The sequence below is a fragment of the Panthera pardus genome, unplaced genomic scaffold (genome assembly GCF_024362965.1).
Source record: "Panthera pardus isolate Hobbes unplaced genomic scaffold, ASM2436296v1 HiC_scaffold_13, whole genome shotgun sequence".
Classification (NCBI taxonomy): domain Eukaryota; kingdom Metazoa; phylum Chordata; class Mammalia; order Carnivora; family Felidae; genus Panthera; species Panthera pardus.
Genome location: NW_026526688.1, coordinates 59,172,402 through 59,198,179, shown reverse-complemented (window position 1 = coordinate 59,198,179; position 25,778 = coordinate 59,172,402). Strand labels below are relative to the sequence as shown.

The window sequence follows — 25,778 nt, the reverse complement described above, 5'->3', positions numbered from 1 at the left end:
AGAGAGATCTTCTGCTTAAATAAAAGTAGACCCTATAAAAAGAATCCTGAACAAGGAGCCAATGAAATAGGTTTTGTCCTAGTTGTACTCTCAATAGCAATTTCTTTTTAGAATCCCAGAAGAGAAGATGGAGGCTTTCTGTTGCGTGTGTGTGTGTAAGAGATTAAAACTCAACATTATGGTTTACCAAAGAAAATAAATAAGAAATGTTATTAAAATAGATATTTTCTATTTGAGGTGCATACTTGCCTTTGGGTTGTTTGCATCAAATAGACCAGTTGAAAGTCCAATCAGCAAGGAATTCTTGTTTTTATTTTTTGGTGGTGAATCAGAGCGAGATCGAAGTGGAAAGGATTCTTCTGGTGAACACAGAATTGATTGAATTTGAGAGACTACGTTGAAGTGTTTTGAAAGAACCACTCTTTGGAAAACTGGTTCTGGTTGCACAGATTTATCTACATCACATTTGGAGTGCTGAGAATCATCTATTTCAGTTCCTGTGGTATAAAGGAAAGATTTTGTGATAAGTCTATATAGTACTTAAATAGTTTTATGTGATATTGAAAAAGGCACAGTATTCAACATGGATTCTAGCAAAAACCTCCATGTCTATCAAGAAAACAAAACCAAAGTATTTATGTGATTATATTACCTTACAAATAATCTTTGGATATTAGGTTTTATTTTCAGAAAGCAGATTAATTGGCTATATACTTCCATTAAATGCAAAATATGTAGACACAAATGTAAGGAAATGTGAAAACACACTGTTTAGACACTCATATTTACCTCCAGTTTATCTTTGTTCCTATAGGTTAGATAGGAAAAATTCTATTTCTCATATTTTAATTAATACTATTAAAAACAAGACAATTTACTTAATGTTCTTAGTATACTGGCTTAATTTTAGCAAGCAGTTCTTTTTGTTTTGAACATTCAATAAAATAATCAGCCAAAAAGTTATTTATTTATTTATTTATTTATTTATTTATTTATTTATTTATTTATTTTTGAGACAGAGAGAGACAGAGCACGAGCAGTGGCAGGGCAGAGAAAGAGGGAGACACAAAATCCAAAGTAGACTCCAGGTTCTGAGCTGTCACCAGCACAGAGACTGATGTGGGGCTCGAACTCACGAGTGGTGAGATCATGACCTAAGTTGAAGTTGGATGCTTAACCAACTGAGCCATTCAGACGCCCCTTGGCCAAAAAGTTTTACTGCCCATGTTGCCAAACAATCCAGGTTTATTAATGAGAACCTAATGCTCTATGACTACTACATTTTTTTAAATGAATGAGGTAACTGACAAGAAATGCTGGCTATTAATATGTTGTCCAAATAAAAGATTCACATTAACAACCTTCCAGAAAGTATTTAGTCTAACACAACAAGGCTTACTTATATCAACTTCACTAAGGTGGTCCACATTCCTTGGGATTCCATCTTCAGTAACTTCATCTTGCTGAACAATGATCCTATCTTCCAACCTGCCCAGATGGATACATCAGTAAAAATACAATTTACTAGAAATAAAAGCACTCGTAAATTAAAAAAGAAAAAAGAGTACAAGTTCACCAGAATTCTATGATCCCTCTTCCAAATATTTTCCTCATGTGTGTACAGATATACATATTTTTCTCTCATAAGCACATTGTATTTTTTACCCTATTAAAACCTTCACCAATCACAGTCAGTCACAAAAGCCAGCCTCACCACTTCTTGTAACAGTGGTTCCCAAAATGTGGCCTCTAGACATTAGGAACACACAGAAACTTGTTCAAAATGCAATTTCTCAGGGCCTACACTGGACCTATAAATCAAACCTTTGGAGACAGGCCCACCAATTGATTTTAATGAGTACCAAAATAATTCTAATACTTGCTAATGTCTGAGAACCACTACTTTAAGCAATCAAAATGCCCCTTAAGAGTGGAGAATATAAAACAATCATGCTATACTAATACTGTAAAATATCATGCAGCTGTTAAAAAAAATGAAACAGAAATCTATGTGAAATTCTATATAGAATGATAGTTAATGTATTATTAACTAAGCAAAGTAATCTGCAGATCAGTTAGTATTAAATGGTGTTAAGGTTCAAAAATGGTGTGTAGCACAGTACAAAAAAAATAGAATGATATGCACAGAAATGTTTTAGTTCTTGAAGAGAGTGAATTAATTAAGGGAAAAAAGGTAAAGAAGAACTAACAATTTTTATTTCAATAGAGCTGGGAATTAAATTCATGTATTTTTTTTAACAAAAATTTAAAGATTGGAATAATACAGTCCAAAGATTTGAAACAAATCCAGAAAAAGATGCTCGATATCACTAACCATCAGACAATGCAAATCAAAACCAAATAAGATATCATCTCATAACAAAGATAGATATTAGCTGCATCTATTATAATCCTTTTACAATATATACAAATTAAACCATCATGCTGTATGCATTAAACTTACAGTGATACAAGTCAATTATTTCTCAATAAAAATGGAAAAAAGGAATCATTTCAATAAATATGAACTGGTAACCACCTCCAAAAAGATGTCATCTTATACCTGTTACAACGTCTATTATCAAAAAGAACTAAGTGTTGGTAAGGATGTGCAAGAAAAGGAATCCTTGTGCACTGTTGGTAAGGATGCAAATGGTGCAGCCACTATGAAAAAGAGTATGGAGATTCCTCAAAAAATTAAAACCAGAAATATAATACAATCCAGTAATTCCACTACTGAGTATCCAAAGAAAACAAAAACACTAATTCAAAAAGATCTATGCTTCCCTATGTTTATTGTAGCATTATTAATTAACAACAGCCAAGATTTGGAAGCAACCCAAGTGTCCTTTGACAGATGAATGTGTACACGCATGCACATACTGGAATATTACTTGGCCATAAAAAGGAGTGAAATCTTGCCACCTGCATAACACAGGTAGACATGGAGGGTATTTATGCTCAGTGAAATAAGTAAGACAGAGAAACACAAGTACCATATGATTTCACTTATATGTGAAACCAAAAAAAAAAAAAAAAAAAAAAAAAGAACACAGAAGGAAACATAAACCAGGAACAGACCTATAAATACAGAGAATAAACTGGTAGTTACGAGAGGGAAGGAAGGTGAGAAGATGGGAAAAAGGGATGAGGGTTAGTGGGAGGTCCAGCACTATTTACAACTGACAAAAGGCAGCAACAATCCTGGAAACGACCCACCATCATCTGCTGAATGCCCACCAATTGCTGAACGGATTAAAATATATGGTATATTCCACATAATGGATTTTCAGCCATAAAAAGGAATGAAGAAGTGTATATCCTACAAAATAAACTTTGAAAACATTATGTATGGTTAAGTGAAAGAAGCCAAATACAAAAAGCCACGTACTAAATGATTCCATATGAAATATCCAGAATAGGCAAATCCATAGACAGAAAGGAAATTAGCAGTTGACAAAGGCTGGGGGAAGGGGAAAATTGAAAGTGGCTGCTTAATGGGAGTCAGGGTTTCCTTTTGGGGAAATGAAAATGTTCTGGAACCACACAGTGGTAATGGCTACACAACACTGTGAATGTACTAAACACTACTGAATTATACACGTTAAAATGGCTAAAATGGTAATTTTATGTTATATGAATTTCACCTCAACCAAAAAAAAAGTAATATTCCTTTTAGAATTCCCCTAACTGCTCAAATCCTAGTTGACTTTACTGTTATCAGTTTGGTATATATCTTACCATATTTTTCCTTTAAATTTACATAAATATAATATAGTGTTAATATACAGAAATGCTTTTTTACCCAATATCATTTTATTTCATTAATTATTTGATATTTGGGGCATGTTTACATATTAATACATGAAGTAACATTTTACTATTTAAAGTGCTGTATACAATACATAATGCAGCATACAGAAACTATTTTTGGCAACTTCCTTATTGATTATTTAGACTCTTTCAGATTATTTGTCGACTTTCCTACAATAAACATTCTTGCATATGCCTCTTTGTACCCATGTGTGAGTAATCTTAGAGTAGATACCAAAAAATAAAAGATATATTTTATACAAAATGTACATTTTAAACTAACAAAACTGGGAAATGGATCTCCAAATTGGCTCTCCCAATTAATATTCATATTCATAATGTTTCAAAGCACCTAATTCCCAATCCCTCACCAATATTTGATGCTATTACTTCCCTTCCTCCTGGCTTCATATTATTTTATGAAGAAACTTTCACTGGATACACCTGAACTCTGGCCTGCCTTTTATTTACTTCTCTCCTTTGAGGGAGAACAAGTATCTGACATTCATACATCCATAGTTCTTCACTGAGTAAAGTTAGTCAGAACTTAGGAGTGTGATGTCTTTTTTTCCTCAGTAGTATTGACTCTCTATAATCCATAAAATACCATACAATTGTATTTACTAACCATATAATATGGTTTTCTCCTTTGATAACAACTATATTCATATTATTTTCCCATTTTTTTCTCTTGGACTTTTTTCTTATTAATTTACATGAATTCTTTATGAATTCTGGATATTAATTATTAGGTTGCCTCCCATTTTTTGACATTTAGGTCTTTAATAAATTTGATATTGTTGTGTTGAATGGTGTTAGAAACAAAACTAACATTTTTTTTTTCCAAATCGTGTCATTTTAAGTGCTGCATATGCTGTGTAGTATACAGAAACACAGTATTTTTAACAATTTCCTTATTAATGATTATTTAGACTATTTCATATTATTTGCTATGATAAGCATTCTTGCATACATTCCTTTTTGCCCATCTTCAAATCCAGCTCCTCTCCTGTTTTTATATATAAAGTTGTCTTGAAACAGCCACACTCATTTGTTTATGTATCATCTATGGCTGCTTTTGCAATACCTAGGCAGAGCTGAATAGCTGCATCACAGACCAAATTGTGTATCTGAGGCTAAAATATTTACTAACTGGTTCTTCTTCTTTTTTTTTTAATTTTTTATTTATTTTTGAGACAGAGAGAGACAGAGCATGAGCAGGGGAGGGGCAGACAGAGAGGGAGACACAGAATCCGAAGCAGGCTGCAGGCTCCAGGCTCTGAGTTGTTAGCACAGAGTCCGACGTGGGGCTCGAACTCACAAACGGAGATCATGACCTGAGTTGAAGTCGGATGCTTAACCGACTGAGCCACCCAGGCGCCCCCTAACAGGTTCTTATAGAAAAAGATCGACTGTCCCTGCTATAGATCATGACAAAGGAAGAAACTTCTAATTACTTTTTATGAAGGAAGCATAACAAGAATAACAAAATCTAACAAAGATTTCTCATAACAAAAGGAACTGCAGATGATTCTTTGCAAATATTAATATAAAAATCATAAAAGACATAAGTGCATTAAATAATATGTCATGACCAAGAAGAGTTTACTTAAGGTATGCAGAATGGTTTATATTAATATATTAATATAATTAATTATACAGTTAACCCTTAAACAACATGGGGGATGGGGTACTGATTCCCCCATGCAATCAAAAATGCGCATATAAAATTTGACTTCCCCCCTGGGGCGCCTGGGTGGCTCAGTCGGTTAAGCGTCTGACTTCAGCTCAGGTCATGATCTCACAGCTCTTAAGTTCGAGCCCCGCGTTGGGCTCTGTGCTGACAGCTCAGAGCCTGGAGCCTGCTTCTGATTCTGTGATTCCCTCTCTATCTCTCTCTCTCGCTCTCTCTCTCCCCCTCCCCTGCTTATGCTCTCTCTCAGTCTCTCAAAAAATAAACGTTAAAAATTTTTTTTTTTAAATTTGACTTCCCCAAAACTGAATTATTAATAGACTACTGTTGACCACAGTGTTAATGATAACATAAACAGTTGATAAATACATATTTTACATGTATTATATGTCATATTTTTAAAATAATACCTAACTTTTAATTATTTTTTCAGTGTTTCAAGCTACACAGTTCACCTACAACTTCTTTCAAATTAGCATGAGTCTTCAAAAATTTTCCAATATATTTATTGAAAAAAATGTATATGAAGACCATGTATAAAAAGATCAATGCAGTTCAAAACAGTGTTGTTCAAAGGCTAACTGTACTAATAAATAAAGGAAAACATTTATATGAACGGTTCTATAGAAGCTGAAAAGTCATTCAATAAAATTCATTCCTGACTTTTTAAAAAATCAGTAAAATAGGGAGCCTGGGTGGCTCAGTCGGTTGAGCATCCGACTTCAGGTCAGGTCATGATCTCACAGTCCGTGAGTTCGAGCCCCACCTCAGGCTCTGTGCTGACAGCTCAGAGCCTGGAGCCTGCTTCTGATTCTGTGTCTCCCTCTCTCTCTGCCCCTCCCCTGCTCATGCTCTGTCTCTCTCTGTCTCAAAAATAAATAAAAACATTAAAAAAATTTTTTTAAATCAATAAAATATTGATACCTATCTCAGTTAAAAAGTATAGTTATGCCTAATGAGGATTCACAACAGAATCATCTTCACTAAAGTCAAGAAAACACACAGATACCCCCTATTTCCAATATTTAACATTGTATAAAAGATACAAAGACAATTACAGAAAAAAAATAGTGTTAAAAAAATTGGAAAGACATAAAATCATCACTTTTTTCATATGATTATATATCTGAGAAAAGCAAAAGATTCAACTGAAAATCTATCATGAACAATAATGGGGTACAAAATCAATGTAAAGAAATCTACAACTTTCTGGTTACAAGATCTCATAGAAGAATAGGGACCATTTATAATACCAAACAAAAGATAATTTATCTAGTAACAAGCTTGCCAATAAAAGTGTAAAACCTAGATGAAGGAAACTATAAAAATACTCAAAACTTCTATCATGTTCTTCATGGACAGGAAGAAAACAACAGTTGATTTTCCCTACATTAATTTATGAATTTAACACCCCACTAAAATACCAAGTGGTATTTTTTCCTAGGGGAAAGTGGGTGAAATTTAGTAAATTCTAAATTCAAATGAAATATTACACAAGCAAGAATAGCCAAGAAAACCAAAAAAGAAAAACAATGGAAGGGAATTAGCCTTAAAGGATCTTAAAATATATTTTACATTTTAACTGAAATAGTGTGTACCAGCACACTGTATAAAGACCAATGGAGAAAAAATAAAGACAGATCAATGGAATAGGGGGAAAAAGCATAAGAACAGCTCAAATAATTAAGATAGTTTAGTACATATTAAAAGTGGCATTTTTAATCTGTGCAGGAAAGATGGACTTTTTAATAAATGGAATTGGACAACTGGGTAGCCATCTGGAAGAAAAACTAAATCCATACACCAGGATAAATTCCAAATAGATTAAAGATTTAAATGTAAAAAGTGCCCATGTAAAAGTACTAGAAAAAAAGATTGAAAAATTTCTTGAGAACCTTAGAAAGAACAAAGTATTTCTGAATGATTATTAAAATCCAGGTAAACATGACAACTAAAACAAACAAACAAACAACAAACTTCTGCATGGCAAAAAAATATATACATAAATGGTCAACAGGGGGAAAAGTGTTGCAACTCATAATAACCACAGCAAATATTTCTGATATTTAATGAGTTCTTACTAGTTTATAAAAGACCAACAACCAAATGTTTAAAATGGGTTAAAGATATATACAGAGAACTCACGGAAAAGGAAATACACATGAAATTTAAACATTTGAAAAAATGTGCTCACTTTACCAATAATAAGAGATAAACTAAGATATTATTTCTTAACCTATTGGGTTGGCAAAAATAAAAAACTTTGATACTAAGTTTGGCAAGGCTAGGGGAAATGGGAAATGGGAGGTTTCATACATTCTTTCTGAGAATGTAAATTGGTACAAACCCTGGGAAAAACAATAAATGAATTACAAATGCAATTTATAAAAACACAATTGACCCAGCAATTATACTTCTATGTATCTATCCTACATGATATATACACACAAAATGACCTATGTAAAAGGTTATTCATTGCAACATCATTTGCAATATCAATTAGTGTAGAATAACAATTAATGTAGAAGACTTATTGAGTTGTGGTATATCCATACAAGGGAATACTAAGTAGCCATAAAATAAGAAAAAAAGATGAAGTTCTCTACGCATTAATATGAAAAAATGCCCAGGTTACTGACTAAAAGTAAAAAAGGTGAAAGTACTGTATCCATTATACTAGCAACTTTATTTAAAAGGGAGGGAGACTATACACTTTTGCTTTGTATAGATTAAAAATATCTGGAAGGAGGAGACAATGGGAATTTGCTGGATGAGGACAGAGTAGAAAAACAGACTTTTTTCTCTATAACTTTATATACTTGATTTCTGAACCACTTGAGTGTAATACTTTTCCAAAAATTAAATTATTTATAAGGTATTATAATAATAGGATACAAGGCAGTATTAGGTTATTACAGTATTTTAGATAAAGGTATTACAAAAGGGACCCACATTTTGAAATGTAAGGAAAAAGAGGTAACATACTCAGTTTCCTTTGTATCTTTTATCTCACTAATCCATACATCAATAATCGTGCATGGCAAGCTACCATTTTTGTTTGCTCCATCTGGCTCTTGTAGAACTTCTGTTTCCAAGCCATCAGGTTCTGAAAAGCAAAAACATAACAATAAACATGTCTCAAAGCAAAATCCATATATAGAAATTTGAATAAATTTTCTACAAATGATCACTACCTAATTTTAGGCTAACATACTAATTATAACAAAAAATTAAATATTTTATCTGTAGATCTTTAATCTTGTTAACTCCTGGTTGATATTTTCTTACAGTAAATACTAATGAGAAAAGTTACTGTCTTCATTTGTTGATTTCTCTTTTTCCTCTCCAATTCAGATTCTCAATGCTCTTGTTTAAGCCACCATCACCCTCTTTTTTCCTGGAATCCTGGTAATCTTTCATTCTCTATTTTTAAAGTTTCCAAATAGCTTGTCCTAAAAGATAATTGATACTGTGCCAATCCTTAAAGTTTTTATCCTTTATTCAAATGATTTTTTTTTTTTTTTTTTTTTTTTTTGCTTACTTGTACGAGGTAAGCACTTGGGGAAAAAATCTTTTATTTTTCAGTGAATAATTATTTATTAGTACCTTAAGTCATACCAATATGACTTATTCTACAAACTAGATTTGTGATTGTATTGCCCTCAAAGTCTAAGGCTCTTTGTAGACAATGTTTGCCAACTTGCACTAAGCTGTATAGCCTCTATTATACGCCTAACAGGGTTTTGGTTGTTGTTTTTGTTTTTAATAAAAGGCATAAGGTACCTACTAACTATACTTCTATTAAGTAAAACTATTTAAGTTACTGTGGTGAGTTAAAGATGGTTACACATCTAGCAAGGTCTAACATTCCTCTCATCTAGAAGGGGCCTCTACCTCCCCTCCCCTTGAATTTGGTCTGGCACTGTGATTGTCTTAACCAATTGAGTATAGTTGAAATGTTGCTATGCCAGTTTCAGCTCTAGTCTTCAAGAAAACTGGCGGCTTCTGCACTGGACTCTGCAAGCCACCATGAAAGAAGTTTATTCTGGGAAGACCACATGGCAAGTTCCTGAGACTAAAATAAGGAGAGGGAACCACCTAAACAGGCCCAGGTGAGCTCTGCCAAGACACCATGCATGGGAATGACACCATCTTGCCCCTTCCTGCATAAGTCCAGCTGACAGGTGAATAGCATTGAGTGGTAATGATGCCACGTGGGAAAGAACTTTCCCAATTCCTAACCCACTAAAGCATGAGATAAAATTAGTTATTTTAAGCCATTAAGTCTGGGGAATAATTTGTTTTGCAGGAACAGATAACTGAAACAGAATTTCATATCTGACAATAGGGTGCTAACACAACAAAAGCTTAAAACATGTGCACTGGTTTTGGGACTTGGCAGCAGGCAGAAGTTAAAACTGCTTCAAGAGGAGACTGTTGATGAGAGACTGGACAGTGAAAAAAATTTCTGGATGCTAGAGAAAAGGAGATTCTTGTTATACAGTGGCAGAAAATTTGGTACTTATAATAACAATGATGATAGAAAATATACCAAAGAGATTTAATGATCTAGCTATGGTGCTATCTAAGCAGAATATTAAAAATGTCAACTAGCTTCTTTAGTAGCCTCTGATAAAGCTCAAGAAGACAGAGATTAATTGAAGAAAGAACTATTTAGTTTATGGCAACAATTTAGAAGAGAAAGCCTAAGTTAATTCCTTCCAGGCAACAGGAGCTTACGGGAAAACATGGCCTCAAAACAAATACTGAATTCAGGGCAGTAAAATGCGGTCTCAGGGCAAAGATGAAGTCAAGTGTATAGACATAAGACCTTCTGTTATGGCACAGAAAGATTTAAAGGCATGCTTCCCAGACTGTCTTTGTTAGACAAAAGGATTTTTAAGAATCTCAACAGCACTGTCTCATAGCTTCCTATGGACAACTTAAAGAAGAAAGGGGCCAAAGAAAAAGGAAAGAAGAAAAGAAAGGAAGGAAGAAGAAAATAAGGAAAGAAGGAGGAAAAAAAAAGAAGAGTGGTCAAATATAGTGAATGTCGGTATCATTCATACAAAACCCACAAAATTACTAATTTTCAACTTGCAGAAACACCATCAGCTTGGATTGCAAAGGAAAGAAAGATAGTTTAGAAAAGCCCTTGAGGGCACCAACTTTGGTGCAAAGAAAGCAAGCTAAATTGCTACGCCTGGCTGCCTTTCAGAATTTCTATGGACCAATGATTGATATGTGTCCCCCATTTTCCTCGTTTGTGAAAGGTAGTCCCTATTTTTCTTTCAATACTGAATGTTAGATATATAGAAGGCAAGTAACTTCTCTTTTTTGCTTATAGGTCTTCAGATTAAGAGTAACTATACTCAAAGACTTATACCCAAGAAAACTCATCTCTATATAGGCCTGACTTGGATAACATCTTTAGGCTTTGAGCTCCCAACCTTTTTTTACAGTTTATTTCTTTATTTTGAGAAAAAGTGAGAGAGCATGGGGTGGGAGGAGAGAGAGAGAGAGAGAGAAAGAGAGAGAGAGAGAAAGAGAGAGAGAGAGAGAGAGAGAGAGAGAGAGAGAGAGAGAGAGAGAATCGCAAACAGGCTCTGCAGCATGGAGAATGACATCAGGCTCGATCTCACAAACTATGAGATCATGACCTGAGCCAAAATCCAGAGTTGGATGCTTAGTTGACTGAGCCACCCAGATGCCCCCTAGGCTTTAAGCCCTTTAAATAATAAGATGAGGCTTTAAGAAGGGGTGAGTGCATTGTGCATGTGAGGGAAAATGTAAACAATTTTTGGCTAGTGGCAGACTGTGGGATATTAACAGCTGCAAATTATTTAACACTCTTAATTGGGAGAGTGCTTCATCTCCGTGTGGCTTTAGGCTGGACTTGTGACTGCTCTGACCAATGAAGTGGCAGAAGTGATACTGTGCCAGTTGAGATTAGCTTTTAAAAGTTCAAATAGCTTTTGCCTAGGATCCGTGAGCCCTGGCCCACCATATAAAAAGTCAGACTACCTTACTGGAAAGAGCATATGGAAAAGGTATGGAGACTACATGAAGAGCAGAGGGGGGGCAGTCTTAACACAGCCTTCCAGCCATATCTGCAAAGACAACAGTGAAGCCATCTTGAACCCATCAGACCATGTTGCCGACTTAATACCACTAAGTGATACCAGAGATAAAAGTACATGAATTACAAAAATTAGGTTAGTCAAGCCTTGACTCAACTCCTAATACACAAAATAATGAGATATAATAAAATCATTGTTGTTTTAACACTAAGTTTTGGGGTGATTTATTATGCAGCATTTAAAAATCCAGACCAGTTATTAAACATAGAAAAACATGAACCTAATTTGGGATGAATCACCCAAACATATACACGTTTTGATGATTTGTTTATAAAGGCCTGTTTATATAGAAGAAATTAAGGTATTATTAAATTGAATACAGCTCATTTTGACCTATTAAAATACCATCCACATTTCCTTCTGGTTTCAGTGACGTCTGTGGAGATGCCTCATTAAACTCTGGACTGTTTGTTTCAACAGAAGAATCGACAGTAGCTGACGGATTCATTTCAAGTGAAATATATTTTACTTTTTCTTCTCCAGTAATTAAAGGTTTGTACTTCTCCATTTCAGGAGAAATCTCTGAAACAACAACAACAAAAAAGAAAAATCATGCTACATTCTCAAAATAACTTGAATTTTACCTGTAACAGCATTTACAGCAAAATTCAAAAATCTCATTCTTACAACAATTACTGAGTAAACAGTTATGTATAAAAATTGATAAATGATTAGGCATGTGATAGCTAAATTTCATTTTAATTATACCTAATGATGTTTAGGGTGAGTAACATATAGTTTACTTTCTTTCTCCTTTTGGTGAAACTAATATTTATGGGCCAAAATGTTGTATTTTAAATCATTAACGAATTGCTTTTATTTGTTTCTGGTAATTGCTAACTACTTCCAATTGCTCAGAAATTCCCCATACTTTTTTTTAAAACTTTTTTTAATGTTTTTATGTATTTTTGAGAAAGAAACAGTGCATAAGAGGGGGAGGAGCACAGAGAGAGGGAGATAAAGAATCTGAAGCAGGCTAAAGGCTCTGAGCTGTCAGCACAGAGCCAAATGTGGGGCTCGGACTTGTAAACCGCAAGATCATGACCTGAGCTGAAGTCGAATACTTAACTGACTGAGCCACACAGGCGCCCCCCCCCCCCATACTTTTAATTGATGCCAGGAGAGAATGGATTTACCTCAGAACAACTTATTGCAATTATCTATAAGACAAACAGGTCACTCTCATTCATTCCTTGAAGACGTTACTTTCTAGCTCATAGTCAGGAGATCTCCCCAACACTAATTCTTTCTTAACTAATTTAGTTGATTGCTGGAGTTCCATCAATAATCCTTCCAATCTGGGCCTCTCAATTCCTCTCTAATGAGGAATTTTCAGTGTTAAATATTCTACCTTCTAACATCCTATTTTTCCATTTATCTCCTCAAAATTTTCAGTGTTAAATATTCTACCCTCTAACATCCTATTTTTCCATTTATCTCCCTCTACTACCCCAACTTTAAAAATGTTACCCAACCGTACCTACAATGCCCTGATACTATAGAAACATATAGAAATGTCTATATATATATATAATATATATATATATATATATATATATATATATATATTATATATATAATATATATATATTAGCATTTTAAGTTCTTTTCTTTTTTTTTTTTTAATATGCAATTTATTGTCAAACTGGTTTCCATACAACACCCAGGGCTCATCCCAACAGATGCCCTCCTCAATACCTATCACTCACCCACCCTCCTCTCCCTCCCACCACGCCCCCTCCCCCCATCAACCCTCAGTTTGTGCTCAGGTTTTAAGAGTTTCTTATGGTAAAACCCACTTTCTGACATATATCTTCAACTCATTTTACCCACATGGAGAAATCCCAACCCCTTATATATTCAATTTTCTGTGTATTATGTTTGCACATACATGGCTGAAATAAGTGGGGGGAAAAAGTCTGGCTTACTGTTATCAATCTCAAATCATTATCACTAAAGTTAAGTGGACACTTTGTGTTGCTGGTAGTCCTACCATAACACCAGAATACCAGGAACTGTGCCTATTTCAGTTAACTTCCTTAGGAAAACAAGTTGTGTATGAGTGTATTTTAGTTATTTTACCTTGTATTTCTTCCTAGTCAATCAAGAACAAAACTACAGTGTTGCTCATGTTTTGAATATCTTCCCTATACCAATGCCTCATCAACAAATTGTGATAGAGGTCACATCTGTGTTTTTGCTCATTCAGCTACTGTTCTGCTATAAAATCATGTCTATTAAAATCAGGAACAAGGATGCCAGTTAGCACCATTATTAAAGATTGCTTTAGAATGCCTAATGAATGTAGTAAGAAGGAAAAGAAATAGAATATTGGATAAAAAACACTAGTTCTTATCAATGATGATATTACCCACACATTTGGAAGACCTAAAATGTCAAAGGAAATAACTTAATGTATTTAAAAAAATAATTCAGTGAGGTGTCTGCATATAAAATTTTACATTGATAGACACACAGAAAGAAAGAATCGCTTTATTTAAAATAGGGGCTCCTGGGTGGCTCAGTCGGTTAAGCATCTGACTTCGGCTCAGGTCATAATCTCATAGTTCATGGGTTTGAGTCCCCCTACCTCGGGCTCTGTGCTGACAGCTCAGAGCCTGGAGTCTGCTTTGGATTCTGTATCTCCCTCACTATTGGCCCCTCCCCAGTTCACACTCTGTCTCTGTCTCTCTCTCTCTCTCTCAAAAATAAACATTTAAAAATTTTAAAAAGATAAACTAGAAATAAAAACTTAGAAAGGGAAATAGGAAAAATGTCATCCATAATAAAGACAAAAATACACACATTGCACAAGAATCAATTTACTGAAAAAGCTGTAAGAACTTAAATGAAGAAAACAAAATGTTACTGACAAACACAAAACAAGATGGCACAAAGATTAAGACATACTTAAATTCTTGAATAGCATAAAAATAACATTCCAAAAATCAATATATAGATTTAATAGGATTCTTTTTTTAAAATGTTTATTTATTTATTTTGACAGGGAGCACAAGCAGGGGAGGGGCAGAGAGAGAGAGAGAGAATCCTAAGCAGGCTCCGTGCTGTCAGCACAGAGCTGACATGGTGCTTGAACTCACGAACCATGAAGTCATGACCAGAGCCAAAACCAACAGTCAGAGGCTCAACTGACTGAGCCACCGAGGTGCCCCAAATTTAATTCTAATCAAAATACCCAATAAAATGAAATTCGTTTGAATAGTAACTATCAAAAAAATAATCCAGAAAAATGTTAGATTTCCAATTAGATTAAATGTCATGCATGTGTGTGAGTGCCAATGCATACTCACATGCATGCGTTGTCTATCTAAAGGATTTAAAAATTTGGAAACCTTTTGACCCATTAAAGAAAATTCAGATGATATAAAGAAAAAGACATATTTGCATGAAAATTAAAAAAAAAAATCCTTATGGCCAAAAAAAGCATAAGTTAATTAGCAGCATGTGGGAAAAACCTGTGTTGATATACTAGATATAGATTATCTATCCCAGATAAAAATTCACACACAAAAAAACATGGGCAATGCCATATAAAAAGGGCAAAGAATATAAATATAATTTATAAAGAAGCAAATCAAAATGGCCAGAAGAATATGACAAGGGAATTAACTACAATCAGAAAATTACAATGAAATCCATTTATAAGACTGGTAACAATAAAAAAAGTGATTAATACTGACAAAACCTGTTTAATATTTGACAATCAATCAACGGTGTTTTCCACATTAATATAATAAAGAAGAAAAATCATACAATCATCTCAATTGATTCAGAAAAAGAGTTTAAGTTTAATGCTCTTCATAAAACAAGACTAGAAGAGAATTCCTTAATCTTATAATGGATTTTTTTAATTTTTTTTAATGTTTATTCATTTTTTGAGAGAGAGACAGAGAATGAGTGGGGGAAGAGCAGAGAGAGAGGGAGACACAGAGTCTGAAGCAGGATCCTGGCTCTGAGCTGTCAGCACAGAGCCTGACGTGGGGCTCGAACTCACGAACCACAAGATCATGACCTCGCCAAAGTCAGACGCTCAACCAACTGAGCTACCCAGGCACCCCAATACAATGGATATTTAAATAAAAGACTTTAGCTAATATGATATATTTACCTCCTTGAGTCAAGAACATGGCACTTCTCTATTCAGCATTCTATTGGAAGTCTTAGCATAAGAAGTGTAAGAATTGTAAAATATAAAATAACTGTTTTTTAAAATGTTTATTTACTTTTCAGAGAGAGAGACATGAGCAGGGGAGGGGCAGAGAGAGAGGGAGACACAGAATCTGAAGCAGACTCCCAGCTCCAAGCTGTCAGCACAGAGCCCAATGTGGGGCTCAAACTCAAGAGGTCATACAAGATCATGACCTGAGACCAAGTTGGGACACTTGACCGACTGATCCACCTAGGTGCCCCAAATAAAACATAATATTATGGGTTTACAAAAATAACAAGAGAATCTACCAATACATTATTAGAATTAATGAAGGAACTTAAGCAAAGTTGCTGAATATAAAGTCATATACAAAAGTAAATTATATTTCCGGTTTTATACATGAACCACAGTTATAAAGTAAAATTTCAAAACAGATGAATAAAACAATGGCATCAAAAATTATATAATTTTTGGAATTATCTAACAAGATATATAAAATACCTCTATGGAGAAAACTATAACCTACTGTTGAGAGAAATAAAAGATTTAGATATATAGGAGGATATAAATAGTCATGGACTAGAAAAGTGAATATAGTAAAGATATCAATTTCCTCCAATGTGTATATTCAATATAATCCTAAAGAAACCAACATGATAAGCCTATGCATATGTTCAAGAAAACAGAGGAAGAGATGGGCCAAATAGCTAAATCTATGGGTATTTTCAACAGAGAACTGAAATCTATAAAAGAATATTAAATGGACATTCTAACATTGAAAAATGCAATATATGGGGCACTGGGTGGCTCAGTCGGTTAAACGTCTGACTTCAGCTCAGGTCATGCATGATTTTGTGGTTCGTGGCTTCAAGTCCCACACCGGCTCTGTGCTGACAGCTCAGAGCCCGGAGCCTGCTTCGGATTCTGTGTCTCTCTCTCTGCCCCTCCCCTGCTCAGGATTGGTCTCTCTCTCAATCTCTCAAAAATAAACAAACATTAAAAAATTTAAAAAAGAAAGAAAAATGCAATATCTGATATTACAAACTCACTGGATTTACTGAGAAGACAGCAGAAGATTAGAGAACACAGAAGACAGATTTAGTGAAATGACAGATCAGTAGAAATACTGGCATAGCTTGTTTTACTGCACTTTGCAGATAACTGTATTTTCTTATAAACGGAAGGTTTATGGCAACCCTGCATGAGCAAGTCTGTCGGTGCCATTTTTCCAATAGCATGTGCTCACTTTGTGTCTTTGCTGCATTTTGGTAATGGCAATATTTCAAACTTTTTCATTATTATTATATTTGTTACAGTGATCTGTGATCAGTGATACCTCACTGAAAGCTCAGATGATAGCATTTTTTAGCAATAAAACACTTTTAAATTAAGGTATATACATTGCTTTTCTAGAATATGCTATTATGCACTTAATGGACCATAGTATAGTGTAAACATAATTTCTAGATGCATCAGGAAACCAAAAAACTCATCAGACTCGCTTTATTGTGTTATTTGCTTTTACTGTGGTTGTCTTGAATTGAACCCACGATATCTCAGAGGTATACCTGTATTCATACTAAAGCAAAAAGGAAGAAAATGTGTAAAACCAGAACAGAGCAATAACAAACATGATGAATTCAAAAGGTCTAATATTTGTGTAACTAAAGTCCAAAAAGGAAAAGAAAAAGAATTGGGAAGAAGCAATATAGAAAGATCTAATGCATACAGGCTCCCCCAAATTGAAATAACCCAAAGCATGTTAAAAACAAAGGACACTACATCTACACATATCATGGTAAAACTGTTGAAAATCAAAGACATAATATTTAAAAAGCTTGAAGAAAAACATAGGAACAAAAATAAGACACACAAATGACATATATTTATGGATGCCAAAAGAAAATATACTAACATCTTTAAAATGCAAAGAACAAAATAAAGCAAAAGCAATCCCCTTGCCCACCCTCCCCCTCCCCACAAAAAAACCAAAACCAACCAACGAAACAAAAAAAAACCTTACCTACTTAGCATTTAGTATACACTGAAAATGATCCTTAAAGATAGAGGTGAAATAAAGATCTTTTCAGATAAACAAAAGCTGAGAGAATTTATACAGGGCATATCTGCACTACAGGAAATACTAAAGGCAGTTCAAAGGAAAAAGATATCAAATGGAAGTGTGTAACTTCAGGAAGGAATAAAGAACCCTGTAAAGAATAAAATATGGGTAAATGTAAATGAATATTGATTTCTTAGCATAATAATATTGCATTATGAGTTATATAAGATTATTAAAATATATGATGACAATAAGCAAAAGAGTTAGAAGGAATAAATAGAGTAATATTGTTAAAAGGCTCATACATGGTTTGAGAAACAATATAAATGCTAAATTAAGGTACATGTGAATTAGCATTACGGTAGAATTAAGGATAGAATTTGTCATCTAGGATCACAACAAAAGAGTAAATGAAAAATATATAATTAAAAACAGAAGAGAAAAATGAAATGCTTGGTTAGTCCAAAAAGGGGAATAAAAAATGAAATACAAGAATAAAGAAACAAAGTACAAATGAGACATATAAAAAACATTGTGAGACTGCTACACAGACTAAAAAGCAAACCATATCAGTAATTACATTACGCATGAATAAGTTAAACAATCAAGATTAAAAGACAAAGATGGGCAGCCTGGATTTGAGATACAAGACACAGAAAAACATAAGGAATCAGAGAAATTAGAAGAAGATACAGAAAAAACATAATGAGCAAACATTAACCAAAAAAATGCTGTAGCTATATAATGTGAGGTAGACTTTAAAAGAAGTAATGTTACTAGAGATAAAAAGAGAAGTCATAATAATAAAAATGGTCAATACAACAGAAGATGTATAAAAGAGTCAATGCAATCACCTAAACAATATAATGCAACAACCTAAACAATCACTGCAACAATTTAAATTGATATGCACTAAATAACAAGTAGCAAAAATGTATAGAATTAAAAGGAGAAAACAACAAATCCACAAATACACTTGGAGATTTTCACATTCTTCTCTAAGTAGCTGATACAACAACCAGATGAAAATAATCAGTAAAAATATAGAAGACTTTCATATAACAAACAACTTGACAAAGAACATACATACATACAACTATACTGAATAACTTTTCAAGTATATATGAAACATCAAAACAGATTGTCATTGGGTGATAAAGCAAGTCTCAAAAATTTCAAGATGAAAATTATGCACAGTATGATGTTCTGTAATCACAATACAATGAAACTAGAAAGCAATAACAAAAAGATAACTAGAAAGACTCCAAAATGTCAGCAAATTAAATGCAAAATATTTGCAAATAATCTAAATATTCAAAAGAAATTACAACACAAATTAAATCCATAATTGAAATCTTTTCAGAGATAACTCCACAGTCTTATGGCTTCATAGTTGAATTCTTCCAAATACTCAAGGAAAAAGTAATAATTTTTTACAAAGTTTTCCAGAAAACAGGGAAAAAGGGAATATTCCCCAACTTGTTTTGTAAGGTCAGAAAAAACCTTGATACCCAAACACTACAAGCACCTTACCAAAAAGGGAAAATCATAAGTGAGGATCTCTTATGAATTATTTTCCCTGGCAGTGGTTGTAGGAAGGAACAGTCAAATGGGAGAAAAAGTTTTACAGCAACATCATACATGGATCAAGTATTTAAAGACAAATGCAGAAATCTGGGAAGAGAGAAAAGAATGCTGTTTTGTTTTATTTCCCTGAATTCCTGCACAAAACAGAAAAAATCAGGATAGCAAAACCATATATCCATGAATAACATCTAAACCAAATCTAGGCGACAAGGTATCCTCACAAACCCCCAAGTACATATGAATGGGGACAAATCATTGACAGCCTCCAGACTCAGTAAAAGCATCTGTTCAAAAGAGGAAAACAGTAGGGCACTTAACAGGCCCCAAGTCAGAAGAACCCCCAAAAGAGACAGCAGGTATTTACAAGCAAGCATGATGGGTCAATTTAAGAAAAGCAGCTGAAATGGGAATAATTTTTACACATTTTAATTTGCAAGTAAATGGAAAGGGTCAATGGGAAGGTCAGAAAGGGTGGGAGAAGTCTGGGTCCTAAGAATTCTGAAAACTAACCAACTAAAGCTCCCTCCTAGAACAAAGCCTCAGACTCTGAAGAAATTGCTGGAAGGAGAATCCAAATTGATCTGTGCAGGTATAAGAGAAACAAAGGAAAGAGAAAAGTGGGGGAAAGGAACAAAGACAGAAGAGCTCAGAAACTACAAGGCAACAATTTTATTTTAATTTTTTAAATTCATTTATTTATTCTGAGAGAGAGAGAGCATGCAGAAGGGGCAAAGGAAGGGAGAGAAAGAGAGAGAGAGAGAGAGAGAAAGAGAGAGAGAATCCCAAGCAGGCTCCAAACTGTAAGCACAGAGTCCAATGTGGGGCTCAAACTCATAAAATGTGAGATCATGACTTGAGCTGAAACCAAGAGTCAGAACACTTACCCAACTGAGCCACCCAGGGACCCCTACCTAGGCTTTAATTTTTAAACACTACATGAAAATAACCGAAAAGGAAGCCCTAACAGGCTATGAAGTTAGAAAAGCTATTTTGACTTCATGCGCCTAAAAGTTTAATAAATCTAATTTCACATAAAAATAAGTAACAGAGGATCATTGTTGAATTCTGTACAAGTTATCAGAAAAAAAAAAGAGTATGAAGTAGAATAATGTCCTCAAAGACTGGTGTTTCCCAACTTTGGCATTACTGGATCAGATAATTATTTGTTTTGGAGAGCACCTGTTATAGTATGCACTGTAGAAGATTTACCAGCTTCCTTGGCCTCTACCCACTAGATATATAGTGCCCTTCCCAGTTAACAACCAAAAATGTCTCCCAACAATGCAAAATGTCTTCTGTGTGCAGAATCACCCTCATTTGAGAACCACTGCTATAGAAAATTAAAACCTACCAAAAAACTAAAATTATAACGTACTAAAAAATTTGTTAGTAAAATTAAGAACATCATGGAAGACATTAGAGAATATAAATTATAATGAGAAAGTAATCAGAAATGAGGCAGTTGATAGAGTTAGAGAAAAACTAGGGGAAAAAAAGAAAAAAAATCTTAAAAATAAATATCTTAGAATAAACACAAAATCATATAAACAAAACACATAATGTCATTAAGAGATATAAAAGGAGAACAGGAGAGAAAAATTTCAATTGAAAAAAGTGATAGAAAGGATTTAAGAGAAAGTGGCAGATATTAGAGAAAGATGAAAAATATCAAAAATACAAACAGAAGTTCCTGAAATAGACTTAAGGAAGAGAAAACTAGAAAAACTATAATTCAATAACACTTTCCTAAAATTGGGGTGGGGGAAGGATTGGAAACCACATATTATAAAGATACACTACAATGAAAAAAACTATAAAACTCTCATTAAAAAAATCAAAGAAAAATTAAGGGATATTCCATGTTCATGAATAGGAAGACTGAATATTGTCACAACGTCAGTCCTTCCCATTTTGATCTATAGATTCAATGCAATCCCAGTCAAAATCCTAGAAAGTTATTTTGCGGATATCAACACTGATATCTAAAAGTTGATTCAACATGATTCTAAAAGTTTATGTAGAGAGGCAAAAGATCCAGAGAAGCCAACATGATATTGAAGGAGAACATAGTTCAAGGAATGATACTACCCAGCTCCAAGACTCAGTATAAAGCTATAGTAATCAAGACAGTATGGTAATGGATAGATAAATGAAACAGAACATAGCTCAGAAATAGACTCATATAAATACAGTCAACTGATCTTCAATGAAAAAGCAAAGGCAATTCAATGGAGAAGGGATAGACTCTATAATAAATGGCACGGGAACATCTGGAGATCCCATTTCCCCTCTCCCCCAAAAAGTATCTAGATACAGACCTTACACTATTCACAAAAATGAACTCAAAACTGATCACAGTCCTAAATGTAAAATGCAAAATTATAAAACCCTTAGAAGATAACACAGAAGAAAATCCAGATGACTTCAAGTTTGGCAATGACATTTTAGATATACTACCAAAGGCACGATCCATGAAAAAGAGAATTAATAAGGTGGACTTCACTAAAATTTATTTTTCTTCTAAATGTTTATTTATTTATTTAGAGAGAAAAAGCATGTGCAAGTGTGTCAGGGGGGTGGCAAAGGGGGGGGGGGGAAGAATCCTAAGCAGGCTCAGCGCTGTCAGCACAGAGCCCAGTGCAAGGCTCAATCCCATGAATGGTAAGATCATTACTTGAGCTGAAATCATGAGTTGGATATTCAACTGACTGAGCCACTCAGGCGACTCTGGACTTCACTAAAATTTAAAACTTTTGCTCTACAAAAGACACTGTCAAGAAAATGAGAAGACAAGCCACAGAGTGGATGAAAATATTCGCACAAGACATAAAGACTTAAAGCCCTGTTAACCAAAACATACAAGGAACTCTTAAAACTCAACAATTAAAAAAAAACAACACTAAACAGCCCAACTTAAAAATGGACTAAAGATCTGAACAGACACCTCAGCAAAGACATACATAGATGGCAAACAGGCATCTGAAAAAATGCTCCACATCACATGCCATTTGGGAATTGCAAATCAAAACAATGTGATACCGCTACACGTCTACTACAATGGCTACAATCCAAATCACCGACCACACTAAATGCTGCCGAGGAGGTGGAGCAATAAGAGCTCTCATTCGTTTCTCATGGGGGTGCAAGATGGTACAGCCACTTTGGAAGCTTGGCAGAGTGTTGTAAAACTAAACAAACTGTTAACACATAAACCAGCATTCACATTGCTTGGTATTTACTCAAGAAGTAAAATCTTTTGTCTTAACAGAAACATGCACATAGATATTTATAGCAGTTTTATTCATAATTGCCAAAACTTGCAATCAATCAAAATGTCTTTCAATAGGTGAATAACCTACTGAATAACCTATATAAACAAACTGTGGCATATCCCTACAATGCAATATTATTTAGCACTAAAAAGAAATAAGGTATCATACCATGAAAAAACAGGGAGAAAACTTCAATGCCTATTACTAAAGAAGCCAGTATGAAAAGGCTACATATGGTATGATTCCAGCCATGACATTCTAGAAAAGGCAAAACTAATGAGACACTATAAAGACCAGTGGTTGCTAGGAGTTTGAGAGGAGGGAGGAATAAATAGGTAGAACACAGGGATTTTTTAGAGCAATAAAATATTTTGTATATTATAGTGTATGTGTATCACTTTATATTTGTCAAAATCCATGAATGGTATAAAACCAAGAGTGGGCTTTATACTATGGATTTGGGGTGATCATAATGTGTCAATGCTGGTTTGTCAATTTTAACAAATGCACCACTCTGGAGAGAGGATGTTGTTGGTTGGAAAGGCCATGCATAGGTCAAAGAAGGGGATACACTGAAACTGTACTTTCTATTCAATATTGCCATGAACCTCAAATTACTCTAAAACAAAAGTAACTATTAAAAAAACACAGAACCTACTGGAAAATAATGATAACACCAAATGTATTTTTTAAAAACTACTGGACTTTAAGGAAAAAGAAAGACATCCTTTGAGTATCCAAGCAAAATGACCAAATCATTTATAAGAGAAAATAAGACTGTCATCAGATTCTTGATAGCTTTGCTTTATGGCAGAAAACAATGGAGTTTCATATAGTAAAGAAATTCAAGGAATGGAAATATAAACCAAAGATTTACATTCAGCCAAACTGACTTTCAAGAATAAAATCTTAAGACAAACTGCTATGAACATACAAAATCTCTCATATTGTTCACATGCCTTCTATCACAAAAAGGGCTTAAGACAATCAAATTGATGAGACACTTACATAAAGACTGGGAGACTAGAGAACACTGCAGGTCCTTTATGTTTGTCATTAAATCCACAAAACAATCCTTAATAACAGTGTTTCCATTCTACACATAGAGAAATTGAATGTCAAAGTCAGAGCAACTTGCCCATGGCTGCTGGGCAAGTGATCGGAACTAGAATTGGAACCAAAGCCCATTATCCTTCCACTGCATGAAGCTGCTCCCACACACATATTAAATAAACTTTTTTTGTCTTTGCATATACTGGGATTGTGTATTGCCTGGAACTTCATTCTCCCCCCCTTATTTACCCAATGAGCTCTTTTTTATTTTTGGCCTAGCTCAAGATCACTTCCTCTCTCTGTGGCTTTCTCTAACCCAAAAGGGCCTTACCATACTTAATGAAACTAGACGATATTGACAACATAAAGCCTCCTAATCTGTGGCTCCATACCATTACACACACACTTCCAACACAGATTTTGCCACATGGGATTTCCTAATGGTAAGAAACTGTGACTTCTTTGTGTTAAAATCCTAGCACAGAGCATTAGAGAAAAATTAAAAAGAGGGCAGAGGACAACTCTGAGAAGTCTTTTTTTTAACTATCCAAGATATGGTTAGTTACTTAAACATGTCTGCACTACCTCTTAACTTTGTGCCTACTTTTATCCTTGCCCTTTTCATGCAATATTATCATGTGTTTTTTTTTCATTTGTGTCTGTCCTCTGAGAGTAAGGATGATCTTTTTACTCTTTGTAGCTTTCCTGCCTAACACATAGTAGTAGGAACAGCTAATTAGTGTTCCATAAATAGTTGGTAAATTGAAGTTAAAAAAAAGGAAGACAAATCATAAATGACTTTTCAGTTCCAGTTCTCTGAAGATGGATTATATGAATATGGAGAAGGCCTGCTTCCACATTACGTAAGTATTATTGTACACCAAATTGTACATATTTAAGCAATAATGATCTTACATAAAAAGAATCTGAATCTGATGTTTTTAAAGTAATGGTTCTAATATAAACACATAAAGGATTTTTAGATTACAAAATAATATAAAATTTTTATCGTTATTTTTGAAAAGATTTTGGCCTGGAGACTTTTTTTTCCTTAATAAAGCCTGAGGTATTCTGACAACAGGATCAGACTAAGATGTAAGAATACTAAATGACTAGCATTTTGTTTCTGATTAGTGTCTGGCATAAAATTATACAATTTTCAGATACAAGAATGGGAACAAATTAATTACAAATACATGCAGTTTGTATACCCTTTTTTCAAACAAGTAATTGTATATACTTCTCTCTTGAAATTGCTCTTTCTTTTAATATTAAAGAAAATGCTAGAATGATTAATGGCTAGGAGATTCACCCTTAAAAAGAAAATAATCTACTTTTTACACTTTAATAACGTGTATAGGTTCATCTCACTGGCAAAATAGCATCTGGCTAATTTCTTTATACACACTTCGAATAACTTTACCACCTATGTTGTGGGTTTTTTGGGTTTTTTTTTGTCAGTTTCAAATATGAGCATCACTCTAATTCAAATAATTCTCTAAATTCAATATTCTCCATATTCAAATAATCCATCTTCAGAGAACTGGAACTGAAAAGTCATTTATGATTTGTCTTACCTTTTTTTTAACTTCAATTTACCAACTATTTATGGAACACTAATTAGCTGTTCCTACTACTACGTGTTAGGCAGGAAAGCTACAAAGAGTAAAAAGATCATCCTTGCTCTCAGAGGACAGACACAAATGAAAAAAAGTAAATGATGATACTGCATGAAAAAGGCAAGGATAAAAGTATGCACAAAGTTGTCAGAGACAAACTTAAGGAGAGACAGGGAAAAAAGAGATAGATTGAGAGAGAACACAATAGTGACATACATTCATGTCTAGACACAGATTCTGAAAAAAGAAAAACCATATTCAGCCTCTCATTTGAATAAGCTTTTAAATGTGAAAACACCTGTTTTATACATGGACACTCTTCATATGCATAGCTGTAATACCAAGATGCACAATACTCATGGAACGTA

General features: G+C 34.0%; 1 protein-coding gene across 8 annotated transcripts in view; it reads right to left on the bottom strand.

The window, feature by feature from the left end:
• The window catches only part of NEK1 (NIMA related kinase 1), a 214,403-nt gene that overhangs the window by 36,392 nt on the left and 152,233 nt on the right, over positions 1 to 25,778 (bottom strand). For 6 of the 8 annotated variants that reach the window (XM_053901128.1, XM_053901131.1, XM_053901135.1 and 3 more), the window contains 4 exons: positions 11,980 to 12,168; positions 8,492 to 8,612; positions 1,400 to 1,488; positions 250 to 497 (listed from right to left, as the gene is read on the bottom strand). In XM_053901128.1, the coding sequence (XP_053757103.1) occupies positions 250 to 497; positions 1,400 to 1,488; positions 8,492 to 8,612; positions 11,980 to 12,168 (647 nt within the window). The remainder of the gene's footprint in view (positions 1 to 249; positions 498 to 1,399; positions 1,489 to 8,491; positions 8,613 to 11,979; positions 12,169 to 25,778) is intronic. The other 2 variants (XM_053901130.1, XM_053901136.1) reach the window with 1 other exon arrangement.